This window comes from Vicia villosa, unplaced genomic scaffold (genome assembly GCF_029867415.1).
Source record: "Vicia villosa cultivar HV-30 ecotype Madison, WI unplaced genomic scaffold, Vvil1.0 ctg.000137F_1_1_2_unsc, whole genome shotgun sequence".
In the NCBI taxonomy this organism is placed as follows: Eukaryota; Viridiplantae; Streptophyta; class Magnoliopsida; order Fabales; family Fabaceae; genus Vicia; species Vicia villosa.
Genome location: NW_026705030.1, coordinates 17,018 through 44,666, shown reverse-complemented (window position 1 = coordinate 44,666; position 27,649 = coordinate 17,018). Strand labels below are relative to the sequence as shown.

Sequence of the window (27,649 nt, the reverse complement as noted above, 5' to 3'; positions counted from 1 at the left end):
GTATTCTACACAATGTTCCTCATTCTCAAGGTCTTCTTCACCACAAGTTCTCAGTTTGATGACCATGCAAGGTTCCTCCACTTTTGATAATGAATACTTCTACAACATCTATGCTTGGGGCTCCCGCATGAGGGATAAGCAAGACATACTCTTATCTTGAGCATTGCATCACTCGCATTGCTCGAATCCCTAAAGTAAGGCAAAAGTTTACAATTCATGGATGACTTCGTTGGGGTTCTCTTTTGAAGTAATCTGAAGTGTTTGGAAGGAACTACAGAAAGTATTCAAGAGCAACAAGTCCAGACGGAGTCAAGTCTCCTCAACAATGGCATTCATTTAGTTTCTTCATTGCATTCTCATTTGTAACATTTTATTGTTTGTTTAAGCATTGCTAGCATGTAAAAACTTGTTAATTTTTGAATGAAAATCATAATACATTGTTTATGTTTGTCTTGAAGTAATCCATTCGTTATCACTTATAAAATGTTTTGGCATTACGATACCAACTTTACTAATTGCTTGCTTAGGCAAAAGCTGAGGGAGAATGATGAAAAATAAAAATGCAAAATCTCTAATCGTGTGTTTTTGAATAAAAAACCCTACTGAGGATGTACAGGCATTATTTCAAATCCCCAAACACCGGAGATATAAGGGAGATAGACCCTCGATAACCCCTTTGAGCCTTGAAGTAGGAATTTCTTTTCTAATCATAAAAAACCCTTATTTTAACCTTGGGACAGGGTAGTGTTCATTTAACCTGATCGAGTGTTCAAAACTCACCAAAAGGGTATGCATCCAAGGATACGACAATGGTTATCCCTCAAAAAGTTGAGGAACGTCAAAACCGCAATGATTATCTTTATTTCATCAAGAGATCAAGAGATGACGATGCCGCAATGGTAACACTTCATCAAATCAAATGAGCAAGGCAGTCGCAATCACCTCCAACGAATCAAAGACTATGCGAAGTCACACGACTTGTTCAAAAAAAAAAAAAAAAAAAAGAGCAAAAAAGATGGCGAAAAAAATAATGAAAATAAAACATGAAAAGAAAATGGCAAAAGAAAAAAAGATGATGAAATTGCCAAGCAAGAACAAAGTCGTGTGATAATGAATCAGAAGAATAAAAGGTGAGCGACCGCCATGTCCAAAGAACCTCATTGATTCCTCAACCATTTCAAATTCCTTGTGAGGAATGAACACTCGTGTTGAGTTAATTGAACATAGGACTGGAGAACATCACGAAGGGGGTGGGTACAAATAATTTTGAGCCTAAAAATCCTTTGTTTTCTGAAAACCATGAACCCGACCAAGTTACAACCCCTAAAAGTCCTAATTGAAGTAGGGTTTGTTTTGAAAACACACTCCGACGAGATAGCGTTCAACTGACTTCCAATGAAGCGAAACTCATATCCATGTTGGTATCGTACGTTTGCCTTATCTTCCATATGCAAAAATCGAGGTTGTGTCAACCAGTGATTCATTCACAAGAGGTCGCAATCTCATTTCAATAAAAAGTTTCTTTAAACTTCAAGACTAACATAGGCTTTGCATTAGAATTACCATTCTTAGAATTAACATTCTTTTGCATACAAATATGTGCTTAACATCAAGGAAATTACTATGATGAGAATCAGTGAGCAACTTGATCATATCGAAGTACAAGAGACTTGAGAACTCCGAGGAATAAAGGCTAATCATTTCAAATGTTGACCATCAAGGGGAAGATCCTCTAAAAACTCCGTTGGGCATGAACAGTTAATGCCTTCTTCGATTACCTTGAGGGGAAGAGTTTGAAGACTCCGCTTGAGCGTGGTGAAGTTGTTTCCACGTTTGTTTGACTTCAAAACAAAGAAAGCTTGAGGATTCTAAGTAAGATGTGCCTAATCAGGGGCAATTGAATCGAGGTTGGACCTCTCAAATTCAGTATATCTGGGGCAATCATGTCGATAAATCTCTTCAAGCGTTGATCAATCTGGGGCAATCATGTCGAGGAATCTCTCTTAAGTTCAACCAATCTGGGGCAGTTACGTCGAGATTCGACAAATCTCTCCAAGGATCCTTTGGGGCAAGATCTTCTGAGTTTTGTTGTCCTCTCCCTAATCATAGGAGTTTATTTCTCCTGGAACCTTGGTCTCTCCCCAAGCATGGAGTTTATTTCTCCCGAGAGTTTGTTCCATTCCTCAAGCATAGGAGTTTATTTCTCCTAGGAGTTGTCCTACTTCCCTAGTAAAGGCTCCTTATCTGGATTTCTCATCCCTAACATGGTGAATCGAGGGAATCTCCTCAAACTGAAAATCCTCCAAGCAGTGGCACATGGTGAGAAGTCAGAAATCATTCTTCAAGTCAAAGAAAAGTGCATCTTTCAAATCAAAATTCCAATATCTATTGGCACCTCCACATGGTCCTTAACACTAAGGGGATCCTCCCTGGTGTTTACATCACCAATGCCTTTATTTGGCATTCTGCATATAGTACTCATTGCATATAACATTACATCCTCAAAAGCGTAGCATATCCATCAAGATGGAGCATTACGCCACAGAAAAATTCAAACATGCATACAAAGCATAAGCCAGATAATACAAATCCGCACCCAGTCAAGACAATAATACATCCCCACACAAAAAGTTGTCCTTACAAATTCTGATTGATATCTGCTACTACATTTCAAATCTCTTCCAACCACGGTGCCGAGGCGAGGTATCTTCAATCTCTGATGAGTGTCTGACACAATGTCTTCTTTTGTCCTGATGTCGAGTCGATGTTGAGTCATAGATCGTAAAAGATCTTATTCTTTCAGTCCTGAAGATCATGCTTAGGTCTTCTCCTGATGTCGAGTCGATGTTGAGTCATAGATCGTAAGAGATCTTATTCTTTCAGTCCTGAAGATCATGCTTAGGTCTTCTCCTGATGTTGAGTCGATGTTGAGTCATAGATCGTAAGAGATCTTATTCTGTCAGTCCTGAAGATCATGCTTAGGTCTTCTCCTGATGTTGAGTCGATGTTGAGTCATAGATCGTAAAAGATCTTATTCTTTCAGTCCTGGAGATCATGCTTAGGTCTTCTCCTGATATTGAGTCGATGTTGAGTCATAGATCGTAAAAGATCTTATTCTTTCAGTCCTGAAGATCATGCTTAGGTCTTCTCCTGATGTTGAGTCGATGTTGAGTCATAGATCGTAAAAGATCTTATTCTTTCAGTCCTGAAGATCATGCTTAGGTCTTCTCCTGATGTTGAGTCGATGTTGAGTCATAGATCGTAAGAGATCTTATTCTTTCAGTCCTGAAGATCATGCTTAGGTCTTCTTCTGGTGTCGAGTCGATGTTGAGTCATAGATCGTAAGAGATCTTATTCTTTCAGTCCTGAAGATCATGCTTAGGTCTTCTTCTGGTGTCGAGTCGATGTTGAGTCATAGATCGTAAGAGATCTTATTCTTTCAGTCCTGAAGATCATGCTTAGGTCTTCTCCTGATGTTGAGTCGATGTTGAGTCATAGATCGTAAGAGATCTTATTCTTTCAGTCCTGAAGATCATGCTTAGGTCTTCTCCTGATGTTGAGTCGATGTTGAGTCATAGATCGTAAGAGATCTTATTCTTTCAGTCCTGAAGATCATGCTTAGGTCTTCTCCTGATGTTGAGTCGATGTTGAGTCATAGATCGTAAGAGATCTTATTCTTTCAGTCCTGAAGATCATGCTTAGGTCTTCTCCTGATGTTGAGTCGATGTTGAGTCATAGATCGTAAAAGATCTTATTCTTTCAGTCCTGAAGATCATGCTTAGGTCTTCTCCTGATGTTGAGTCGATGTTGAGTCATAGATCGTAAAAGATCTTATTCTTTCAGTCCTGAAGATCATGCTTAGGTCTTCTCCTGATGTTGAGTCGATGTTGAGTCATAGATCGTAAGAGATCTTATTCTTTCAGTCCTGAAGATCATGCTTAGGTCTTCTTCTGGTGTCGAGTCGATGTTGAGTCATAGATCGTAAGAGATCTTATTCTTTCAGTCCTGAAGATCATGCTTAGGTCTTCTTCTGGTGTCGAGTCGATGTTGAGTCATAGATCGTAAGAGATCTTATTCTTTCAGTCCTGAAGATCATGCTTAGGTCTTCTCCTGATGTTGAGTCGATGTTGAGTCATAGATCGTAAGAGATCTTATTCTTTCAGTCCTGAAGATCATGCTTAGGTCTTCTCCTGATGTTGAGTCGATGTTGAGTCATAGATCGTAAGAGATCTTATTCTTTCAGTCCTGAAGATCATGCTTAGGTCTTCTCCTGATGTTGAGTCGATGTTGAGTCATAGATCGTAAGAGATCTTATTCTTTCAGTCCTGAAGATCATGCTTAGGTCTTCTCCTGATGTTGAGTCGATGTTGAGTCATAGATCGTAAGAGATCTTATTCTTTCAGTCCTGAAGATCATGCTTAGGTCTTCTTCTGGTGTCGAGTCGATGTTGAGTCATAGATCGTAAGAGATCTTATTCTTTCAGTCCTGAAGATCATGCTTAGGTCTTCTCCTGATGTTGAGTCGATGTTGAGTCATAGATCGTAAGAGATCTTATTCTTTCAGTCCTGAAGATCATGCTTAGGTCTTCTCCTGATGTTGAGTCGATGTTGAGTCATAGATCGTAAAAGATCTTATTCTTTCAGTCCTGAAGATCATGCTTAGGTCTTCTCCTGATGTTGAGTCGATGTTGAGTCATAGATCGTAAGAGATCTTATTCTTTCAGTCCTGAAGATCATGCTTAGGTCTTCTCCTGATGTTGAGTCGATGTTGAGTCATAGATCGTAAGAGATCTTATTCTTTCAGTCCTAAAGATCGTACGAGATCCTCTCCTGATGTCGAGTCGATGTTGAGTCATAGATCGTACGAGATCTTTTTCCTTTCGGTCATTGTTTCATACAACCATTCCCTTTGAAAACCCCGTGTCGGCACCGCTACCACGTTATAAGCTATCTCCATCCAAATCCATTGTTCACTGTAAATTCTTCCACCAAAAAAAAAAGAGAGAATTCTCTTTCCCCAACAGATATCAAAATAAAAATAAGGATAGCATTCATACCACCTTTTCAGGACAAATTTCTGGTACTGTGATATTTAATCTTCTTCTACCTTGAATGTTCGAAAGGCTAGCGCCAATCTCACCTTCAGGTTTAAGACGATTAAATAGGGGCAGCTGTCATACCCCAAATTTGTCCTACCCTTCAATTTCTAACTGGCTTAGACTTTTGCATTCATGTATATACCTTCATTAGGTCATCTAACACTCATGCATTCATTTTAATCAATAAATTTGGCATGGGATCAAATATCTTGAAAAGATTAGAGTTGCATAATGGTTTCAGATTTCTACAACAAATGCAGTCTAATTCTTCTGATTCATCTGCTTCTTTCTGTGAATAATGAAGTGTGGAAATAGGGTGTGAAGTGTGATTATCAGGGACTCATCCCTCATCTAAAACAACAGAGTGCTTGGCACTTAATCAGAGTATTTCCATGCATTCCTTGACCTAGGGTTTATTTCCCTATTTGGATTTTTGTCATCGTTGGGTTTGTTATTCGAGTGTCAAAGAGAAATTGATTCGGTTGGTTAGAATTCAAGAAGCTGTACAAAAGTCAACATATAAAAAGTGTTCAAAGTCTTTTGTTTTGACAATTATCTTGGTGCATTCACACCATGATCCTGAGATTCTATGCAACAAAGAAAATGAAGACTTCAAATTCAAGTTAGAAGGAGAATTCTCTTCAAAGGTTCGAAATGTTCCATTCAAATCAATTAACATTCAAATCAGACCCATGATGTAAACAATGCTCATGCTAGCCAGTCACATTCAGTTCCAGAAGATCTCGGGCCTACACATTGGTACTGTACATAAAGCAACCTGAACATCAAATGTTCATAAAAAGATCATGATACATCAAACAAGAGGAAGCCATATCCAAAACCAATACATCCATCACACATTACAAAAAGGCCAGAATTGAAAAAACTACAACAAAAATGCAACTTTGCAGCAGGAGAAAATCCTAACCAAAATCCTGCATAAAAGTATATTACAAAAGAGGGAGGTTCATTACAACTTTGAACCGTCAATTGCATTACACTCGATCAGGCACGATGAATTCATTGATACGTTCTACACCGAGCATGTACCAAGAACGCACTCCTATTCTGGAACCTTGTGCCGATGTTCTTCAACGAACTGCATTCGCTGGATCTTCTCATGAAGCTCAGAAATCTGAAGTTATAATTCTCTGTATGATCGTAATGCTGGATGGAAGTTGAAACGGTGTGATTCACCGGTTGGGGTTGTTAAGGAGCACATTGATGTATCTGAAACCAAAAGGGAAATGGTATCGGTTCAGGAAATAAGAGAAGAAATAAAAGTCCACACAGTTCACTATACAAACTAACAGCTTCCCTAACTAATTTCTCAATCACCTCCTAACTAACACATTTCAAATCACAAATTTACCAACAGCCAGTGCATTTGTTTCGGTCCGAGACAGTTACATACCTCTAACCATCAAACCTCACACCAGCATACATTAAAACCACCTTCAAATAAACAACTACAATTCAAACAGAACCCTACAATAGTCCACCCTCATGACAGTTCCAAAACATCACTACAAATGCACATCAGCCATGATTCATTCACAAACAGATACACTTCATACCAAAAAACACAGTTACCATTTTAATTGCAACCTAACAGTTTTAAACCTATGTTCAAATGCAATCACTAACCAAACACTAATGTTACGCTTAGCCAAACTTCATCCACCAATTAACATTTCTAATATAGATCCCAGCTATTCCAAAATAGTTCCATAACCATTCACAAATAATATCTCAGAACCATATACCTTGCAAAAATAACACGTTGAACCGACATCGTCGAATCGCCATTCATTACAAACCACCATGTCTCATTCTCTAATCGGCTGCAAGCGAACTCTGCAACATCAGTACAGTAGTCAAAGCCTGCATAACCGGCAAAAAAATCAAATTCTGCATCATAACAAAGAAATCGGTCAATGCCCAAACTCCCTGCAGCACTAGCATAAAACCAATTCAGCTCCATACTAAAAGAAAAAGAAATAAATGCCACACATCTAGCTCACCATTTGAAAATACCGAGCTCGGAATTCTATGCACTTCATTTCAGCTCACGGAAGACATACGGTTTCAGTTCATAAATTTGTTCCAAGTCAGCCCTGCATCAACAAGAAGAAACCGGTTCAGAAATCCTTCATACCACACATCAATAACCCACATTCAGTACAAGGCATTTAACAATACAGGCAGCATACTATGCATATTATGTTGTGGCAAACTCATACGACCCAATTCACATTCAAGATCCGATTCAACACTCCCTAAACCAACTGACAAGCTATTCCAAAATTACTAACTAACTAACAACTTCAGTTTCTAACTAACAACAACCACCAAAACAGAATCCCTCTAAACCATATCCTAACCTGCTAACTCTTTCTAATTCTCACTACTAACCGTTTTTCCACTAACCTATTCTCTAACCATTCAGCAACCAATAGCTGAATTCAAAAGAACCAACTGTCAAACTGAAAACAGAATTTCCCTCCATCTAACAAACTCCAACACAATAAGCATAACAGTTCAGTTTCACAGTTAACAAACAGAAAATTCTAACACCCTCCATATAACCGAATTCATAACAGAATGGCCAGCTCACCTAACTGTCCTAACAGATCAACAACTAACTTCCTCTCCCTCATAACTACCTAAAAACGAACTTCAATCCCCACCATCCAATCACTAACCAAATCCCTCAAATCTAATGGCCCTCAATCCTCACTCTCTAACTGAAATCTCCTCCCTCTAACTAACTCTTCAGCCTTCAAACCTCTATATAATCTCCCTTCCCTCTACAATTCAAACATACACGCTCATTCACCACCACCATAACCACCTCCTTCATCTTCCTCTCTCTGAATCCTCTCTTCTCCCTCAATTCTCCCCATATCCATCTTCATCACTCTCACATTCTTCCCTCATTCATCTTCATCAATCTCTCCACACCATTCTCCACGACACTCATTTTCACCATCTTCATCTCTTGAACCTTCTTCTCCCTCCACCATCTCTCACTCTCTTCATCTTCTCCATAATCTTCACCATCATCACCATTCTCCATCTACACTCCTCTGCAACCATCACAATCTTCAATCATCATCCTCAAAATCACTCAATTCTCGCTCCAAAATTCGCTCAAACACGCAACAACAACAACAACCGCGCAGAAATCGCACACAGAAAGAAGAAAAATCGAAGAACACAGAAAGAAGAAGAAGAAGAGCAAATCGAAAAATAAGAAGAGTCGAAGAACACAGAAGAAGAAGAAGGATCGAGAAATGCAAAACCAAGAACTCACCTGAATAATTTCTCCGTTTCCTCGTGTTTGTTTCGCATTTGGAGCTCTTGGAATCTTTCTGGTATTCTTTCCGTTTCGCGTTTGTTCTCCACTCCAGTAACCGAAGACGAGCTGAGGGAGGCATCGATTTGACATGAAGAAGATTGAGGCGAAGGACGCGGCGGTGGTTTGAGCTCCATCGGAGAGGAAATGGTGCGCCGCCGCGAGTGAAGAAGGATGAAGAGAGATCCTGAACTTCGCGTGAGAGGTGAAAGGTCACGTATTCTAACCCTAAATCCCTTTTCTACTGATTTTAAGTTTAATATAATTAATTAGACTTAATTAGTGTTAATTCTGATTAATGGAGTTAGTATATTGACTAATTGGTGATTATCAATGTGAAATAAAAATCTAACTGGACTAATAAAATCTTTGGGCCTGTACCGGAATTCAACTTTACACCTCCCCCTGGGCCCATGCGCCATTTTCTTTGAGTCAAAAAGTCATGAAAAAATCTGAGATGAATCAATTGCTTTGGGCCACCGAAATGCTGAATGCACACCCTAGGCCCATACGTTTTTCTTGCTGGAAAATCTGATTTACAAAACAAAAACATCACTCTGGGCTTTATTCTTTGGGCCATACGCATAACTGCTAACAGCAACACTATTCTGATTTCACACCCCCCTGACTCCATCAAAATCTTGTAGACTTTAGCTTTTTTATTGATATTTTTAGTTGATAAAACATAATAAAAACCATGCTTTTCTAAATAGATTTTAGTTAATTTTTTATAGTTTGATTGCTAGATTCTTTTAGGGATTTCTTACATAAAAACCTCATAGAAAAATGTTCATAAAAACAATCACTAAAAATAGTAATTTTAGGCTATTTCTTTTAGTCCTTTTACTTGTTGTAATTCAATTTCTTTCATAAAAATCCATAAAAATAATAGTATTTTTAATTCACTTTTGTGCTATATTTTGACTTGTTCTTTTTCATGCTATTTTCAATATTCTACTTAGTGCTTTATTTTTCATGCTTCTTTTAAATCCTAACCTTAGGTAGAAACCATGATAACAATAAGTAGAATTCCCCATTCATATTAGGCTAGTTTTCTTAGGCTAGTTCTTTTTCTTTCAACATTAAAACATCTAAAAATACTTGAATAAACTCCCATTAAAAAATACCAAGAAAACGCATAAAAAATGACTAATAAATACTTTGACTAATAAAAAGGGAATGGAAGCTTGTAACTTCTCTTGCTTAAGGGATGTTCGAGTGCTTGGAGCTCCCTTGCTTAAGGGTTCCATTCAGGCGTAAGTTCCCGACCTTTAAAAAACACAAACCAAAGAGTAATTCGAGTTTCCCTTGCTTAAGGGATTTCCTCGAAACACTCAAACTCTCTCTCTTCTCTCGCTTTCTTAAGGGCACCGTTATTTCCGCTCCATTGCATCCTAGGCTGTCCCCTTGTGCAAGAGCGCGAACGTTAACGCCGCCCAACTAAAAAACACAAAAAACAAACAAAAACTATTGAGCCGAACTACGGCGCTCTGATTCCTGAAAAGGATACGTAGGCATCAAGTCGCGGGGCTTGAACGAGCACACTTGTAAATATTTCCTTCTTTTCCCCGTATTTTCTTTTGCATTCGTTCGCATATAGACATAGACATAGTACACACCCTTTAGATAGAAACAAACATAGGTGGATACCATCGAGTACGATGGGCGCGAGGGGTGCTAATACCTTCCCCTTGCGTAACCGACTCCCGTACCTTGATTCTCTGGTCGCAAGACCCTGTTCCTTCCTTTGTTAGGTTTTCTGATATTCCTTTCCCTTATGGGATAAATATATTGGTGGCGACTCTGTTCATTTTTCGCGAGCGTGCGACAACTACAACCAGCAGCTGCGACATATTCTGCTTCTGTGGTTGATAGAGCAATGGTTGCTTGCTTCTTGCTGTACCAGGAGATTAAGTGACTTCCAAGAAATTGGCAACTTCCTGAAGTACTTTTTCTTTCAATTCTGTCTCCAGCATAATCAGCATCGCAGAATCCTACTAAGTTGTATTCTTTAGATTTTCTGTAAACTAAACCAACATTAGTAGTACCTTTCAGATACCTTAGAATCCTCTCAACAGCAGTTAAATGAGATTCTCTAGGATCCGATTGGAATCTAGCACACAAACAAACACTGAACAGAATGTCAGGTCTAGAAGCAGTCAGATATAGAAGAGATCCAATCATACCTCTGTATAGCTTCTGATCTACCTTCTTACTTACCTCATCCTTACCTAGGATGCATGTTGGATGCATAGGAGTTTTGGCTTCTTTGCAGTCTAGAAGATTGAACTTCTTCAGAAGTTCCTTCACATACTTGGTTTGGTGAACATACGTTCCTTCTGATGTTTGATTTATTTGTATTCCAAGGAAATACTTGAGTTCTCCCATCATGCTCATTTCAAACTCAGCCTGCATAGACTTAGCAAACTCCTTTCCAAGTGTAGCATTAGATGTTCCAAAAATAATATCATCTACATATATTTGACAAATTAAAATATCCTTTTCAAAGGTTTTACAAAAGAGAGTAGTGTCCACTTTTCCTCTAGTGAAACCATTATCTAGAAGGAAAGAACTTAAGCGTTCATACCAAGCTCTGGGAGCCTGTTTCAATCCATACAATGATTTCTTAAGTTTAAAAACATGATTAGGAGACATAGAGTCTTCAAAACCAGGAGGTTGATGGACATAAACTTCTTCATCTATATAACCATTTAAGAAGGCACTCTTAACATCCATCTGATAGAGAGTGATGTTATGTTGAGTGGCAAAAGAAATTAATAGACGAATAGACTCTAACCTGGCCACTGGTGCAAAGGTTTCTGTGTAGTCAATCCCTTCTTGCTGACTATAACCCTGAGCCACCAGTCTGGCTTTGTTCCTTACCACTTCACCTTTCTCACTAAGCTTGTTTCTGAAGACCCATTTTGTACCAATTATGTTGAATCCATCTGGTCTAGGAACAAGATCCCAAACATCATTCCTTGTAAACTGATTTAGTTCTTCTTGCATAGCAATTATCCAGTCTGGATCTTCTAGAGCATGATCAACAGAAGTTGGCTCGATCAAAGATACAAGACCTAATTGACAGTCTGCATTGTTCCTAAGGAATGCTCTTGTTCTGATTGGATCATCCTTCTTTCCAAGAATGACATCTTCTGAATGACCAGAGATGAGTCTGGATGATCTTCTGACAGATGGTTCTTCAGAAATACTTAGATCCTCCAGAGAAGCTGTTACTTGATCTTCAGATTCTTTGCTTCTGAGGAGCTCTGCTTCTGATGCGTTGCTTCTTGGCTCAACAACTTCTGATATGTCAATATCACAACCTGCAAAATTATCAACTTGCTTTGGTTTTTCAGAACCAAGCTTATCATCAAACCTGATATTGATTGATTCTTCTACAACCAATGTTTCAGTATTGTATACCCTGTAGCCTTTTGAGCGTTCAGAATATCCAAGAAGGAAACACTTTTGAGCTTTGGAATCAAACTTACCAAGATGATCTTTAGTGTTCAGAATAAAGCATACACATCCAAAAGGATGGAAATATGAAATGTTGGGCTTTCTATTCTTCCACAATTCATAGGGAGTCTTGTTTAGAATAGGTCTGATAGAGATTCTATTCTGAATATAACATGCAGTGTTTATTGCTTCTGCCCAGAAATGCTTAGCCATATTGGTTTCATTGATCATGGTTCTGGCCATTTCTTGAAGAGTCCTATTCTTTCGTTCTACAACCCCATTTTGCTGTGGAGTTCTAGGACAAGAGAAATCATGGGCAATACCATTTTCTTTGAAGAATTCTTCAAAGGATTTGTTCTCAAATTCACCACCATGATCACTTCTGACCTTTATGATTTTACACTCTTTTTCAGATTGAATCTGAATGCAGAAATCAAAGAACACTGAATGAGTCTCATCCTTGTGTTTTAAGAATTTTACCCATGTCCAGCGGCTATAATCATCTACGATGACTAATCCATATTTCTTTCCTCTGACAGATGCTGTTTTGACTGGTCCAAACAGATCAATGTGCAAGAGTTCTAATGGCCTTGAGGTAGAAACAACATTCTTAGACTTGAATGCAGGTTTGGAGAACTTGCCTTTCTGACATGCTTCACAAAGAGCATCTGATTGGAATTTCAGATTAGGGAGTCCTCTGACAAGATTCAGTTTGTTAATTTGAGAGATCTTTCTCAAACTAGCATGACCTAATCTCCTGTGCCAGACCCACTGCTCTTCAGAAACAGACATAAGACAAGTCACCTTCTGACTCATAAGATCTTGCAGATCTGTCTTATAAATGTTGTTCTTCCTCTTGCCTGTAAATAGGATTGAGCCATCCTTCTGATTTACAGCCTTGCAAGACTCTTGATTAAAGATTATATCATAACCATTGTCACTTAATTGACTGATAGATAAAAGGTTATGTGTTAATCCGTCTACAAGAAGTACATTAGAGATGGAAGGAGAGTTACCAGATTTTATAGTTCCAGAGCCAATTATCTTGCCCTTCTGATCTCCTCCGAACTTGACTTCTCCTCCAGACTTAAGCACCAGGTCTTGGAACATAGACCTTCTTCCTGTCATGTGTCGCGAGCATCCAGAGTCCAGGTACCATGACATGTTGTGCTTTGTCCTTCTTGCAGCCAAGGATATCTGCAATAGGAATAATCTTATCCTTAGGTACCCACATCTTTTTGGGTCCTTTCTTGTTAGATTTTCTCAAGTTCTGATTGAACTTGGGTTTAACATTGTAAGCAATAGGAGGAACAGCATGATAATTCTTAATGTGAGTTTCATGATATTTCCTAGGTTGTGTCACATGCTTCTTAGTGTGTGTAATGTGAAAACTTTGTGCATGTGAGGTGTGCCTAATATCATGTGAGTGGCCATACTTGAACTGATCATACAATGGCTTGTATGTAATTTTCATTTCATCAATAGGTTCAAGTTTGTATGGGGTTTCACCCTCATAACCAATGCCAACTCTTTTGTTTCCAGACACAGCATATATCATAGAAGCTAGCTGACTTCTGCCAATACTTCTAGATAGGAACTTCCTGAAACTTAAATCATATTCTTTCAGAATATGGTTCAGACTGGGAGTGGATTTTTCTGAATCAGAAGGAGATCCAACATTATTGGATAATTTTAAAAGTTTTTCCTTTAATTCAGAATTCTCCAACTCAAGCTTCTTTGTTTCAAATTCAAATTGTTTTTTCAGCTTTTTGTATTTGAGACTGATCTGAGACTTGAGTTCCAGAAGTTCAGTTAGACCGGAAACTAACTCATCTCTAGTAAGTTCAGAAAATACCTCTTCAGAATCTGATTCTGATGTAGATTCTGATCCGTCATCTTCTGTCGCCATCAGCGCACAGTTGGCCTGCTCATTTTCTGAATCATCTTCTGACTCATCCCAGGTTGCCATAAGACCTTTCTTCTTATGAAACTTTTTCTTGGGACTTTCCTTCTGAAGATTTGGACATTCATTCTTGTAGTGTCCAGGCTCATTGCATTCATAGCACATGACCTTCTTCTTGTCAAATCTTCTTTCATCAGAAGATTCTCCACGTTCAAATTTCCTTGAACTTCTGAAGCCTCTGAACTTCCTTTGCTTGGTCTTCCAGAGTTGGTTTAGCCTTCTGGAAATCATGGACAGTTCATCTTCTTCTTCAGATTCTGATTCTTCAGGATCTTCTTCTCTAGCCTGAAAAGCGTTAGTGCATTTCTTGATATTAGATTTTAATGCAATAGACTTACCTTTCTTTTGAGGCTCATTTGCGTCCAGCTCAATCTCATGGCTTCTCAAGGCACTGATAAGTTCTTCCAGAGAAACTTCATTCAGATTCTTCGCAATCTTGAATGCAGTCACCATCGGACCCCATCTTCTGGGTAAGCTTCTGATGATCTTCTTTACATGATCAGCCTTGGTGTATCCTTTGTCAAGAACTCTCAATCCAGCAGTCAGAGTTTGAAATCTCGAAAACATCTTTTCAATGTCTTCATCATCCTCCATCTTGAAGGCTTCATACTTCTGGATTAAGGCAAGAGCTTTTGTCTCCTTGACTTGAGCATTTCCTTCATGAGTCATTTTCAAGGACTCATATATGTCATAGGCCGTTTCCCTGTTAGATATCTTCTCATACTCAGCATGAGAGATAGCATTCAGCAAAACAGTTCTACATTTATGATGATTCCTGAAAAGCTTCTTTTGGTCATCATTCATTTCTTGCCTTGACAGCTTCACGCCTCTGGCATTTACTGGATGTTTGTAACCATCCATCAGAAGATCCCATAGATCACCATCTAGACCCAGAAAGTAACTCTCCAGTTTATCTTTCCAGTATTCAAAGTTTTCACCATCAAATACCGGCGGTCTAGTATAACCATTGTTACCGTTGTATTGCTCAGCAGAGCCAGATGTAGATGCAGGTGTAGGTATAGTCCTTTCACTTTCATCAACCATCTTTTAAATGAAGCGTTTTTCTCTTCCTGAATCTTTTCTAAACACGGTTAAGTGCTTGCACCTTAGAACCGGCGCTCTGATACCAATTGAAGGATAGAAAAACACTTAGAAAGGGGGGGATTGAATAAGTGTGACTTAAAAACTTGAGCGATAAAAATAAAATGCACAATTATTTTTATCCTGGTTCGCTGTTAACGAAGCTACTCCAGTCCACCCCCGCAGAGATGATTTACCTCAACTGAGGATTTAATCCACTAATCGCACGGATTACAATGGTTTTCCACTTAGCCGCAACTAAGTCTTCCAGAGTCTTCTGATCACAACCTGATCACTCCAGGAACAACTGCTTAGTTCACTCCTAAGACTTTTCTAGAGTCTACTGATCAACACGATCACTCTAGGCTTAGTTCACTCCTAAGACTTTCTGCTCAGCCAACTGCCAAGACTTCCTGCTCAGCCAACTGCCAAGACTTCCTGCTCAGCTAACTGCTAAGACTTCCTAGAGTATACTGATCAACTGATCACTCTAGTTCCTTACAACTTAATGTAATCTATTCAAGAGTTTACAAATGCTTCTAAAAAGCGATAATCACAACTGTGATATTTCTCTTACAATTTAAGCTTAATCTCACTAAGATATTACAACAGCAATGTAGTGAGCTTTGATGAAGATGAAGATTCTGAGTTTTGATTTGAACAGAGTTTCAGCAAGTGAATTTGAATTGTATTGGTGCGAAAATCGTTAACCTTGCTTCTCATCAGAACTTCATATTTATAGGCGTTGAGAAGATGACCGTTGAATGCATTTAATGCTTTGCGTGTTCCGTACAGCTTTGCATTTAATGTTATACGCTTTTGTCAACTACCTCGAGCCTTGTTCACACTGTGTCTACTGACGTAGCCTTTAGTAGCTTTAACGTTCCTTTTGTCAGTCAGCGTAGTCTGCCACGTGTACTTCCTTCTGATCTGATGTTTGTGTATACGACGTTTGAATATCATCAGAGTCAAACAGCTTGGTGCACAGCATCTTCTGATCTTCTGACCTTGAAGTGCTTCTGAGCGTGATACCATCTTCTGATCTTCAGTGCTTCTGATCTCATGTTCTTCTGATGCTTCCATAGACCCATGTTCTGATTCTGCTTCGACCATCTTCTGATGTCTTGCCAGACCATGTTCTGATGTTGCATGCTGAACCATTTGAGACACATCTTCTGAGCGCTGAATTATGCGTACTCTTTATATATATTTCCTGAAAGGGAAATTGCATTGGATTAGAGTACCATATTATCTTAAGCAAAATTCATATTATTGTTATCATCAAAACTAAGATAATTGATAAGAACAAATCTTGTTCTAACACATCACCGATGCCAAAAGCATACACACCTGCCAATAACATGATACATAACACACGGAAGATATGAACATATATATATATATATATACGTATAGCTCTCACTCTCAAAGAGGAGTTTTCCAAAATAAAGTGTTTACGATACACAATGGCACGTTATCACATATACATGTTCAAAAGAGTCATATACAAATAAATAACAACAGACTCCCGACTACCCAGTGTTACATATCAGAGCGACCGACAAGACCAACTGGAGAACTACCTCTTCCAAAAGACTCCCAAAGCGGCTAATCTGCAAGATGCCACTCAAGCATCAAATCAGCAGAAGGGTGAGAATATAATTCATAATGAAAGCATGACAATTATAGTAATGCCAACAAGTATCATCAATAATCACACAACAAAGTAATCCACTCATTCAACCACAATCAATATATAAGTAATGTGACACATGAATGATAACATAAAATTATACAGACAGACAATGATGAATGAGACTCGACTATGCATATGCATGTGGTACCAAATCCGGAGTAAAACTCCTCCTTGTCATTATGACAAATACACCTTTGCCGAGCATTATGCTGGGACTTCTTTCCCTCAGGAAAATACACCTTTGTCGAGCAGTAAGCTACAACTAAATGTCATCGAGCATTTAGCCCCCACTGATGACCTCTTGCCACTCGGGCAAATACACCTTTTTACCGAGCATTAAGCCCCCACTGGTAATAATTGCCAATTCAGGCCACCTGTTAATAGCATTCCGCCATTAACGTATTGAAATGTTATGCTGTGCAAATACATGACTCTATTACATGACAACAACATCATCAACAATATAACACGGTCACATACTCACGTTACACCGTTTATATTCTATCCAAAAGGATACATCACCAATTAATAACATCGTTATCAATTATATCACACCATAATTACCACACAGGCATTAATAAGCACACAACACACATTCACCGTCAAAACATACTAGCCACATCGGCATAAATGATCGCATAATTGCATCACATCAAATTAATATTGGCCATTGGCCCACACTCCATCAATACATCATCAACGAGTTGTAATAACAACAATTCAACAATGATAATACATCATTCTCATAACAACAATTACTTGCCATAAGGCCACACATCATGTTAATAACAAACAACCAAACATCGTCACATATCAAGAATGAACATTCATTAATACATAACACATATGAACATGATCTCATGTTATCGACAACTAATCACATACCTCGTACCAATACGATAACATTCACACAACACATCATCATGATTTATCATGCACTAGTTCACAAAACCATTTATGAAAATCAACCACCCACTACTACATCCTACATCATTAACAATTACCACCAAGCACTAGGATTATTTACCAATCATATCGCGTATATAAACAATTATGTGTTTTCATCAACAACACCTCATAACTAATTAATAACAAGCTAACCAAGCCTATACTATCATATAGAACATCCAACTAGCTTCCTAATACTTCGAACGGCGTACGAAACGGAGCTACGGATCAAAAGTTACAAGGTTTCAAAGTTTGGAAAATTGAACATACTACACAACTCATCACTTGATCCTAATAAAAATAATGGGATACTACATTCTATGAATCATTTCATTAAATCATAGTATAGTTCATTGCGTTAGCTTTCCAACGCTTCGAACGGCGACAAAATCGGAGTTACGGTTCAAGAGTTACGAAGTTTCAAAGTTTTGGAAAAACAGAAAATGCTGTTGTCCGCTTCAGCTCCGCTCAGCGGACCTTCGCAGAGATTTTTCTGCAAAAGAACCTCCGCTCAGCGGCCCTGCGTAAACCCAGAAAAAACCAGAACGAACCAGAACGGTTCCAAGCCCCTCATACTCACCAAAACCACTCCAAAACATCATTATAACACCAATACAACACATACAAACCATAGAAACAACCTAACATCAAACTTTTCATGGTTGATTCATCAATCTATCTCAAAACCTAACTTTTTATTCAAACTCAATCAAGCCATGGAAAGGGAAAACAAACATGACCAATCACCATAACACAACAAGGATATCATTTAATCATCATACAATCATTCTCAAACAAACTTAGATCAAACAAAGACCACACAAGAAAATTGTGGAAATTGGAACAAGAAGAACAAGAACAAGAACAAAACTATAAGAATCATACATCCAAGATAAATTAGATTCACCCCCTTACCTTGCTATTGTGACGATCGGCAATCGATTCGGTTGAGAATCCTCCACTTTCTCTTGTTTTTCCTCTTTGCTCTTCTTCTTCCTCTCTTCTCTTCTTTCTTTCCTTTTTCTTTCCATCCTCTTTCCTTTCTAACAAATATCTCCTTCTTATAAGGAAAATATCTACCCCACGGAAATGACCAAAATGCCCCTACGCTCAAATATCGTTCAAACGCCCCAAAACGCGGAATATTACCTTAATGATATTTCTAGTACCAAAAATATGAAAACCTTCAATTAAATATTAGTCCGTCATCCCGAACTAATACCGACTGAAACGACTCCAAAAATGGTAAAATTCCAATAAACGTCACAAACGTCCAAATCAAGTATATACTTATTTTTCCGGGCGTTACACATAAACCTATTTTTCACTTAAAACATGATTTTTGATGTATAAAACCTTTTCCAAATGCATTTTAAGTTCCCTGATACTAAGATACAAATTAAGACTTAAATGATACCATCCAATATACAGAAACGCTAAAATATCCTAGTTTTTACATCATGCAAAACATCTAATCGGAAGGTGCACTCACAATATTTGCACGATATCAACTCATCTGATTGGTACTAGGGATGTTTACACGATATCCAACTTATCTGATATCTTTGCAGAGGAATCATAATTAACTCACACACCAATTTAAATCTCATAATAAACTTCATATTAAAATTAAAAGCATCAACTTGTAAGTCTTCTTCAAATGCTTATCACACCAAAATATAAACATACGAGAGCATACATTGTCTCTCAGAAAATCTCAACATAAAAGAAAGAAATTGCTCCTTAGTGTTACATATCAGAGCATAACCAAAACCGTGAGTGCATATCTCAAATAATTTATTTTGAGTGATGTCAACATTAATTCTTTAGAAATAGAATGTATTGGACGGTATCCTCTTAGTCTAGGGAGAGTTCTTGCATGAAAAGGTTTCAATAATCATCCCAAACTTATTCATATGCATGTGGATTCATTTCACAAGTCACCATCATGTTTGTGGGTGAAAATGCATGTCAAAGGCCAATTCATAGCTTTTGGAGGGTGACCTCCACTGAGCAAGAAATTTAAAATCTTTTGAATAATGCTACAAGTGCCTATAGTACGACGCATAGCATGTCAGAGGTCAATGCTTGTTGTGCATTTTACCTCCAAACCTCGATGCCTTGTAGAGGTCGACACATAGGGTCCTGGAGGTCGACACATGCTTTGCCATTTTACCTCCAGACCTCACTTCCTTGTAGAGGTCGATGCACAATGTTTTGGAGGTCGACGCATGCTGTGCTATTTTACCTCCAAACCCATCTGCCTCGTAGAGGTCGACGCATAGGGTCCTGGAGGTCGACGCATCGTTTCTCTTTGGACAATTTTGTGCACGAATTTTCTAGTTTTAGTCCTAATTCACACACATATAAATACATTCATGCATCTATTTCAACACAACTTTGAAACCAGAAAGAGACAAACATTCTTCTCATCTTCATTCTTCTTCTTGTTCATTCATCAATTACACATAATCGTGGTTGTTTGAGTGATCTTAGATGGAGAGTGATAACGTCCAAAGTTAGAGATTTGTATATTCTAATTGGGTGAATAATTTTGGGGGTTTAATTGAATAAAACTATTGGGGTTTTGTCCTCCAAGATCAGATTAATTTTTTATATTATAAATTTCTAATTAAATTAGAAAGGTTATTTAATTAGTGATGGGTTGGTAAGACACTCAAACCAAAAATGATATAATAAAGTCATCTAATAGTTAGTGATGCATTATACAAGCTTATATCATTAAAAATCAACAACATACAACATATAAATCATCATCAACAACATCAACTATTATCAGCAACATACAATTTTTATCAACAACAACAAATATCAATAAAAACTAAATCATCGTCAACATCCAACTTTTAACAACAACCGCACACCTTAAATAAAATACAACATATAATAGTAAAAACAAAATCAACAAAAACATACAACTCTTATCAACATCATACAACTTTTATCAACAACAACATATATCAACAAAAACTAAATCATCAACAACATTTAACTTTTATCAACAACAACTTACCTTTAAACAACATAAACAACTTTTATCAACAACAACACACCTTAAACAACATAAACAACTTTTATTAACAACAATAACACATCAAATCATAAAATACTTCACGAACATACATGTCTCAGAATGACATCGACAATGAAAGGAGGATGAAGTTGAAGTGAGAGCGGAAAACTTGTGTTTAATTTGAATGGATGTCTTTCACACAAGTTTGCAACTTTCACTTTAACTTTGTCTTCCTTATTTTTTTTCTTCATAGCATTACAAACTATTTGTGAACCACTTCTTAGTTTATATTATCCTACAAACAACATGAAAAAAGCTATATTATACATGTCAATAAAGTTTACTTCTTAGGTTATACATTTACTCATCTTAAGTTAAAAAGATTTGAAAACATAAACTATTGAACCATGAAAGAAGCTATATTATATATTGTGAAAACTAACCTCTTACGTAACCATTTCATAAGTTTTGATGCAACAAAGGTAATCATTCGAAGAAGACGAGTTCGCTGCATGTTTGTGAAGAAAGATTATCGAAATATTAATGATATTAGGATATATGAGACAGGCGCGTGAAAGATGTTACAGTTTTATCTTGAAAAATAACTGTTATATACTGAAGCGAGACAAGTTTACTTATATATATATATATATATATATATATATATATATATATATATATATATATATATATATTCATATAACTAAACCAACGCATATTAGTTAAACTACCCCAATCACCGTGATATTAATAATTATTTACAACAAAATTATTAATTTGTTTTTTATTATTAATTTGAATTATAATAAAATAAAAATAAAATAGAAAACTAATTCAACCGAGGCAATGGCAGATTCAAACAGTTGAATTCTACTAGGACTATGGTCGATAAAAAAGTCCATTGAAGTGTCCTGAACCACAGAGCCGTAGTGAACCGTTGTTAAAAAATTATGTGTATGTTTTTTTTGGCTTTTGAAAAGGTCAAACGATAAAAAAGTCCATTGAAGTGTCCTGAACCACAGAGCCGTAGTGAATCGTTGTTAAAAAATTATGTGTATGTTTTTTTTGGCTTTTGAAAAGGTCAAAAGCAATTTTAGAGGTTTAGAATTGATTCTGAGTGATTTTAAGATGTTTGGTTAGACAAAAGTAGAATTGATTTTGTCTCCAGAATTGATTATACTTGAAGCTAGAATTTGTAATTCCTGCCTCCAGAATTGATTCGGGATGATTTTTACTCTATAATTTATTATTCAATTCACTTTTACATAAATGTATCCAAACATAAATCAATTATGTTAAACTCAATTATAATAAAATCAATTCTAGTAAACTCAATTATGTTATAATCAATTCTGCCTACCGTCAATCCAAACACATCCTATACCGTTCTCTTTGATTTATGAACCGAACTGCAATTTATCAAATAGTTCAATAACTGAACTGTACCGAACCGTTAATAGAATCAAAATTTACCAAATCGAATCACTATTAACTAACCATATTTATATTTATGAATAGGTATTATTTGATTATGTTAGAACTTTGATTTACTTTTTTTTTTCAAATTAACTTTTTAACATTAAAGTTATTTAAAATATTAAAAGTTAATTTTATAAAAAAAATTTTTTTTAATAGTAATAATAATAAATTAAAATTAATATAAAGAAAACATGAATTTTATTGTTCCTCCATTTGCATTTGTTGAAGCTCCCAATGAAATTTACAAGGAAGTAGATATTGTATCCAATAGCCATAGCAATGAAAGTAAAAAGGCTAATCAAAATTAAGGTTAAGCAATCTTCTGCCACCACTAGGGCTGATAGTGACAATCAAATGGTTGAGCGCTCTTCGGGTATGTTTGGATATCACAAAATGAACAGGGCGGAATGAAATGGAGTGGAGTGGGATGAAGCGGAGTAGAACGGAGCGGAACGAATGTACCATTCCATTGTTTGGAAATTTTAGAACGGAATAAGACAAATTATTCATTCCGTCCAAATCGGAGGGGAAGGAATATGGTGGTAAGTGATGGAATGAAATGAAATCCATACCACTCATTTCCGCTCCGCTCTATCCGTTTTTAAATTATCCAAACAACGGAATATTATTCCATTCCATTCCGCTCCGCTCCATCCGATTCCATCAATCCAAACAAAGCCTTCAGGTGGTCATAATGATATTGATCATAGAGTTAGGAGTTCAGTTTTAGTAGATGCACCTTAGAAAAATTCAAATCGTTTAATTTGTCTAGAAAATTAATCTATATAAAAACAATATTACGTCATAAATATTTTATTTTATATTATTTTTAATTTTTTAAATAAATTTATTATTTTAATTTCAATCAATTTTAAAAGTTGAAAATAATTTTTTATTAAAAAATTCAAAAAAAATTGTAACCGATTTTATTCACATAATAAGTGGTTTTCTTAAAAAATAGTTATTAATGATTTAGTACAATTCAATTAAGAATCAGTTTACCAAATAAAATATTTTGTTCGGTTTGGTTCGATTCCTATAATATTTTATTGTGGTTCGGTTTTATACAATATGATTTTTTTAGTGAACTATACCATAAACAATTTTAACTAAGACTTAAAAAAAAAACTTTTTCAAATAAAATATTTTTAAATACTTCTTATATATTAAATATTAAAAAATAACATCAAAAAACCGAAACCGAAAATAAAAATATTGACCATTCTTTTATGTATACCCAGAATCTGAGTCTCACCATTATTGAAGAAGATGTTGTAATAATGCATAAAAGAGACAAAAGAAAGTACAAAAGAAAAGAGATAGAAAGTGAGATAGGGAAACAGAAGAGAACACATATTACAAGATGGTAAGTGGATAGAAGCAACGTATCAAAGATGATGTAAGTAATAGAACCAACCCTAGACACGTGGTCCACTTTTCCATATCAAGAAAGCTTAGTCACATTATCATCAATCAACTAACCAGACAAGTATGGCATGTTGTTAGTCACCTCACCATTATCTTCTTCCAATCCAATAATAATACTATCTCATCAGGTCTTCTGCTACACTGCAAAGCAAAGCATCATCAGTGTACAGATATTCTCCACTCCCAATCTCTTCAGACCGAAGTAATTCCATTTTTTAATTTGGAAACCCTAGTTGTCCAAATTTAGTAAGGTTCATTTTGGTTGTAAAAAGAAAAGTTTATTCTAGGCGTTTAAGGTAGGATATTCATTATATTTGTTATATTTCAAACTAAACAAATATGATTGCCTTTTTCTAAATCACTTTCAATATATTCACGTATTATATTAGATTTCTGCCTTTCAAAAGAAGTATTATATTGATTTTGTATGCTAAGGAAAAGTATAATATTAGATTTCGTTAAAAGAATTACTTATAATAGATTGAGTATAAAATAAATTAATCTCATCACTTATTTTAAACACCAAAATACATAACAAGGAGCGATTTCAATAGATAATCAAGAGGGAGGTGAGGTAACTCAGCTGACTATTGTTAACTGAATTAAAGTGCCACTGTTGATTCAAAGTTCAACTCCTAAAACTCCTAATACTAGTAAGAACAATAATTATATTACTACTATGATGAACAGTGTTATATTAAAAAATTAAAAAAAATAATTTTTTTAAATTAAGAAGGTTCGATATTAAAATTGTATGATTAACCAACTTTATATCTTTATTAACTAATATTTTATATTTTAATACCAACTTTGTTTTATTATTAAAAGTTATTTTTAATATTTGGCATTTATTAACCAACTTCATATTTTTATAACCAACACTTTACTTTTTATTAATCAATTTTCTTTTATTACTAATTTTTTTAATATTTAATTATTTATTAATCAAACTACAAACTATATTAATTAACTTTTTATACTAAATTAACCAATTTTATGTTATTACTATTCATGTTACTATTTTAGTCAAAATTTTCGATGAAAACTCGAACATTTTAAAATTTTCAATAAAAACTAATAAAATTTATCATTAACTTTTGGCAATAATATAACAGTAAAAACAAACAATATATGGAGTACACGGATAATTGAAATTTTTTTTTATTATCATCAGTTTAATCCAATTCGAAAATCAGTTCTGGCATCAAGTAATTTTTTTTTTATTATCATCAGTTTAATCTAATTCGAAAATCAGTTCTGACATCAAATAATTATAATCCCTTTTCAATTGCAGTTGCCGAAAACTGACTATGGTTCTTTCAACCAAATTTAACGCCAAGGCTGATTGGCCTCTTTGTCAAGTCCGAAAGTAATCTCTTTATGCACCCTTAAAAGCTTGAGTAGTATCATAATTCATAGCTTTAATTTTTTGACAAAAAGCTCAAATATCTATCTAGTAATGTTCTCTTTCAATTTAATTAAAAGAGTTAGAATAGATAATATCTTCGCTCACATTTATGCAGTTTTAACACACATCCATCATTTTTAAACTGACTTTAAATAGTTAATTAAATATTATATATGTTTAATGTGCACTAAAGTATTTCTTAAGAAATTTGGCATGGACATTATTAAATGGTTCTTGAGACAGAAAATCATATCGAACTTTGCTTTCTTCTCAGTTAAGTGCAACAACAAAGTAAAAAAGCAAAAAATTCAATTACAAACCCAAAAACTAAAATAAAATTAGAAAACAAACTCTCCATCAAAGTAGTAGTAGTAATTAACAACTAATTTACTACTTAATACAAAATTACAAAAACAAAGTTAATTTCTACAAAACCATCACAACTAAAACCAAATATCACCCATAATAAATATCCAAAAATAGCTAAAAAAAAAGATTATTCATCGGAATTCAGAAAAGCGTTCTTGGCGTTGGAGCCCAAATCACATCAGAAGGAAGTTGACAGCTATACAAACAGTTCTCACCACCGGACAACGGTGGCGACTTCTCATCACAACCGCCGGAAACTGAATTATTCCGAACATCCTCCTCCAAAGGTAACCTATGATAACTAGGGTTATTAAACGAAGCAGCAATCACAAACACCGTACCAGCAGCCAGCAACCTCCCAACGACAAACCCTCCAATAATCTGACCCTGAGGTCCAGCAAGGGAGATCGAGAATTCCTTATGGATCGGCGGCGATGACGGCGAAGATTCCGATGGGACGAAGAAGGTGGCGGATATGGAGAGGATATTGAAACGGCCGTGGAAGATAACGGTGGTGCCTGGAGGAGCCGAAGGTTGACGGAGTGTAACGTTAGCGACGGTACCTGAACCGGTTAATATGCATAACCCGGTTTTTCTTCTGTTACTGAACCGGGATATTGCTTCTACTATGTCGCTACCTCCTGGGATTTCGAGAATGTGTGGGTTCATCGCGGGCTCGGGCTCGTGAGTAATTATGAGTGGGGCTTTGGGCTTGTTCTTGGAGCCAGGTGGACGGCCTCTGGGCCGACGGCCAATCTCAATAGTAGCACCGTCGCTGCCTCCGCTTATTGCGGAGAAAGGTTTGTGGGGTGTTAATGTGGCGGGCCCACCGCTGCCTCGGCTTTCATCGTCTTCTGAGGTTTGGCATTCACGAGAGGTTTGAAAAAGGTTGTGATGGTGGTGTTGTTGTTGAAAGTTTGAGAACATCTTTTTCTATCTTTTGTTATGTTCTTTTTCTTTGTAGTTGTTTGTGAGTTTGTGATATGTGAATAGAAGAGGATTCTATTCTAAAGAGGAAATGGAAGTAAGAGAAGAGGATTTTATTAGGGAGAGATGTTTGAAAGATAGGATTAGATAGAGAAAAAGAGAGGGAGGTGGGTGAACTTGGAATCCAAGTAAAGACTAAATGGCGCCGCTGGCTGGCTGGTTGGAGCAGTGTGGGGTCCTTTGCTGACAGATCTGACAGACGATGGGATGTATAGATGGAAAATTGGAAGTCATTGAAATTATTTTATATATATATATATATATATATATATATATATATATATATATATATATATATATATATATATATATATATATATATATATATATATATATATATATATATATATATATATATATAGAGGCAGCTAGGGGTGATCAAAACCAAACCAACCCAATAGAAAACCGCAAACCAAACCAAACCAAACCAAAACCGCAAAAAACCGCATTTGGTTCGGATTAGTTTGGGTCATCTTTTAACAAAACCGCACGGTTTGGTTCGGTTTGCGGTTTGTATTTTGTAAACCGAACCAAACCGAATCAAACCGCATTATGTTACAACCTAAATTTTACTTAACTCACATCCAACCAAAAATTAAACCTATTATACCTTAGCCTTATGATTGTCAACAATTTTCTCATCCTTACACATATAATTTTAGTCCCGATCTTCTCAAATCTCTAATAACATTATCGCACCTTCTTTGCCACATACATCTTCCTTCTTCTTCTATAATCTCTACTCTCTTATATTCTTTCTTTTTCACCTTCTATTTTTATGTAAATGTTCCGTATTTCAGTTTCGTTTTTATCGCACATTTTCTTCTCTAATCTCTCAACACTTTTTTTTCTTTTTCACCTTCACTAATCTCTTGTCTCTTATATTATTTTGTTTCATTATAATATTTTTTATATTGTTTTATGTTATTATTTTATATTTAATATTCCACTGTTTTCTAATTTAATTTTTACATATTAAATGGAAAATTGTTGTCAAAATATGACGAGTTTTGTTGTTATTTGATAGTGTATGAATGTCTAAATACAAAATTATGTTGTCATCTATATGTGTATTATGGCTCAATAAAATATTTGTATAAAACCGAACCAACTGAACCAAACCAAACCGCATTAGTTTGGTTTGGTTTGGTTCGGATTTTTTTTAAAAGCCAACCGAACCAAACCAAACCGCACGATTTTTTCTCTTGCGGTTCGGATGATTTTTTTCGTCAAAACCGCCCAAACCGCACCGCGAACACCCCTAGAGGCAGCATATATATATATATATATATATATATATATATATATATATATATATATATATATATATATATATATA

At 36.0% G+C, this 27,649-nt stretch overlaps 1 protein-coding gene and 1 long non-coding RNA gene across 2 annotated transcripts; both read right to left on the bottom strand.

Annotated features, from left to right (window-relative positions):
* Positions 1-5,796: 5,796 nt before the first annotated feature.
* Positions 5,797-8,728, bottom strand: LOC131624557 (uncharacterized). Its single transcript, XR_009290619.1, has 4 exons — positions 8,415-8,728; positions 7,123-7,215; positions 6,865-7,009; positions 5,797-6,328 (listed from the first exon to the last, which is right to left on the bottom strand). It is a non-coding gene; the product is annotated as an uncharacterized LOC131624557 (long non-coding RNA).
* A 16,468-nt stretch (positions 8,729-25,196) lies between these two features.
* LOC131624556 (AT-hook motif nuclear-localized protein 28-like) lies at positions 25,197-26,509 on the bottom strand. The gene has a single exon (XM_058895509.1). It carries the CDS (start codon positions 26,248-26,250, stop codon positions 25,465-25,467), a length of 786 nt encoding a protein of 261 aa, XP_058751492.1. The 5' UTR covers positions 26,251-26,509; the 3' UTR covers positions 25,197-25,464.
* Positions 26,510-27,649: the final 1,140 nt, after the last annotated feature.

Excerpts from the sequence above, each read along its gene's own strand:
- LOC131624556 (XM_058895509.1), bottom strand. The coding sequence starts at position 26,250 with ATGTTCTCAAACTTTCAACAACAACACCACCATCACAACCTTTTTCAA.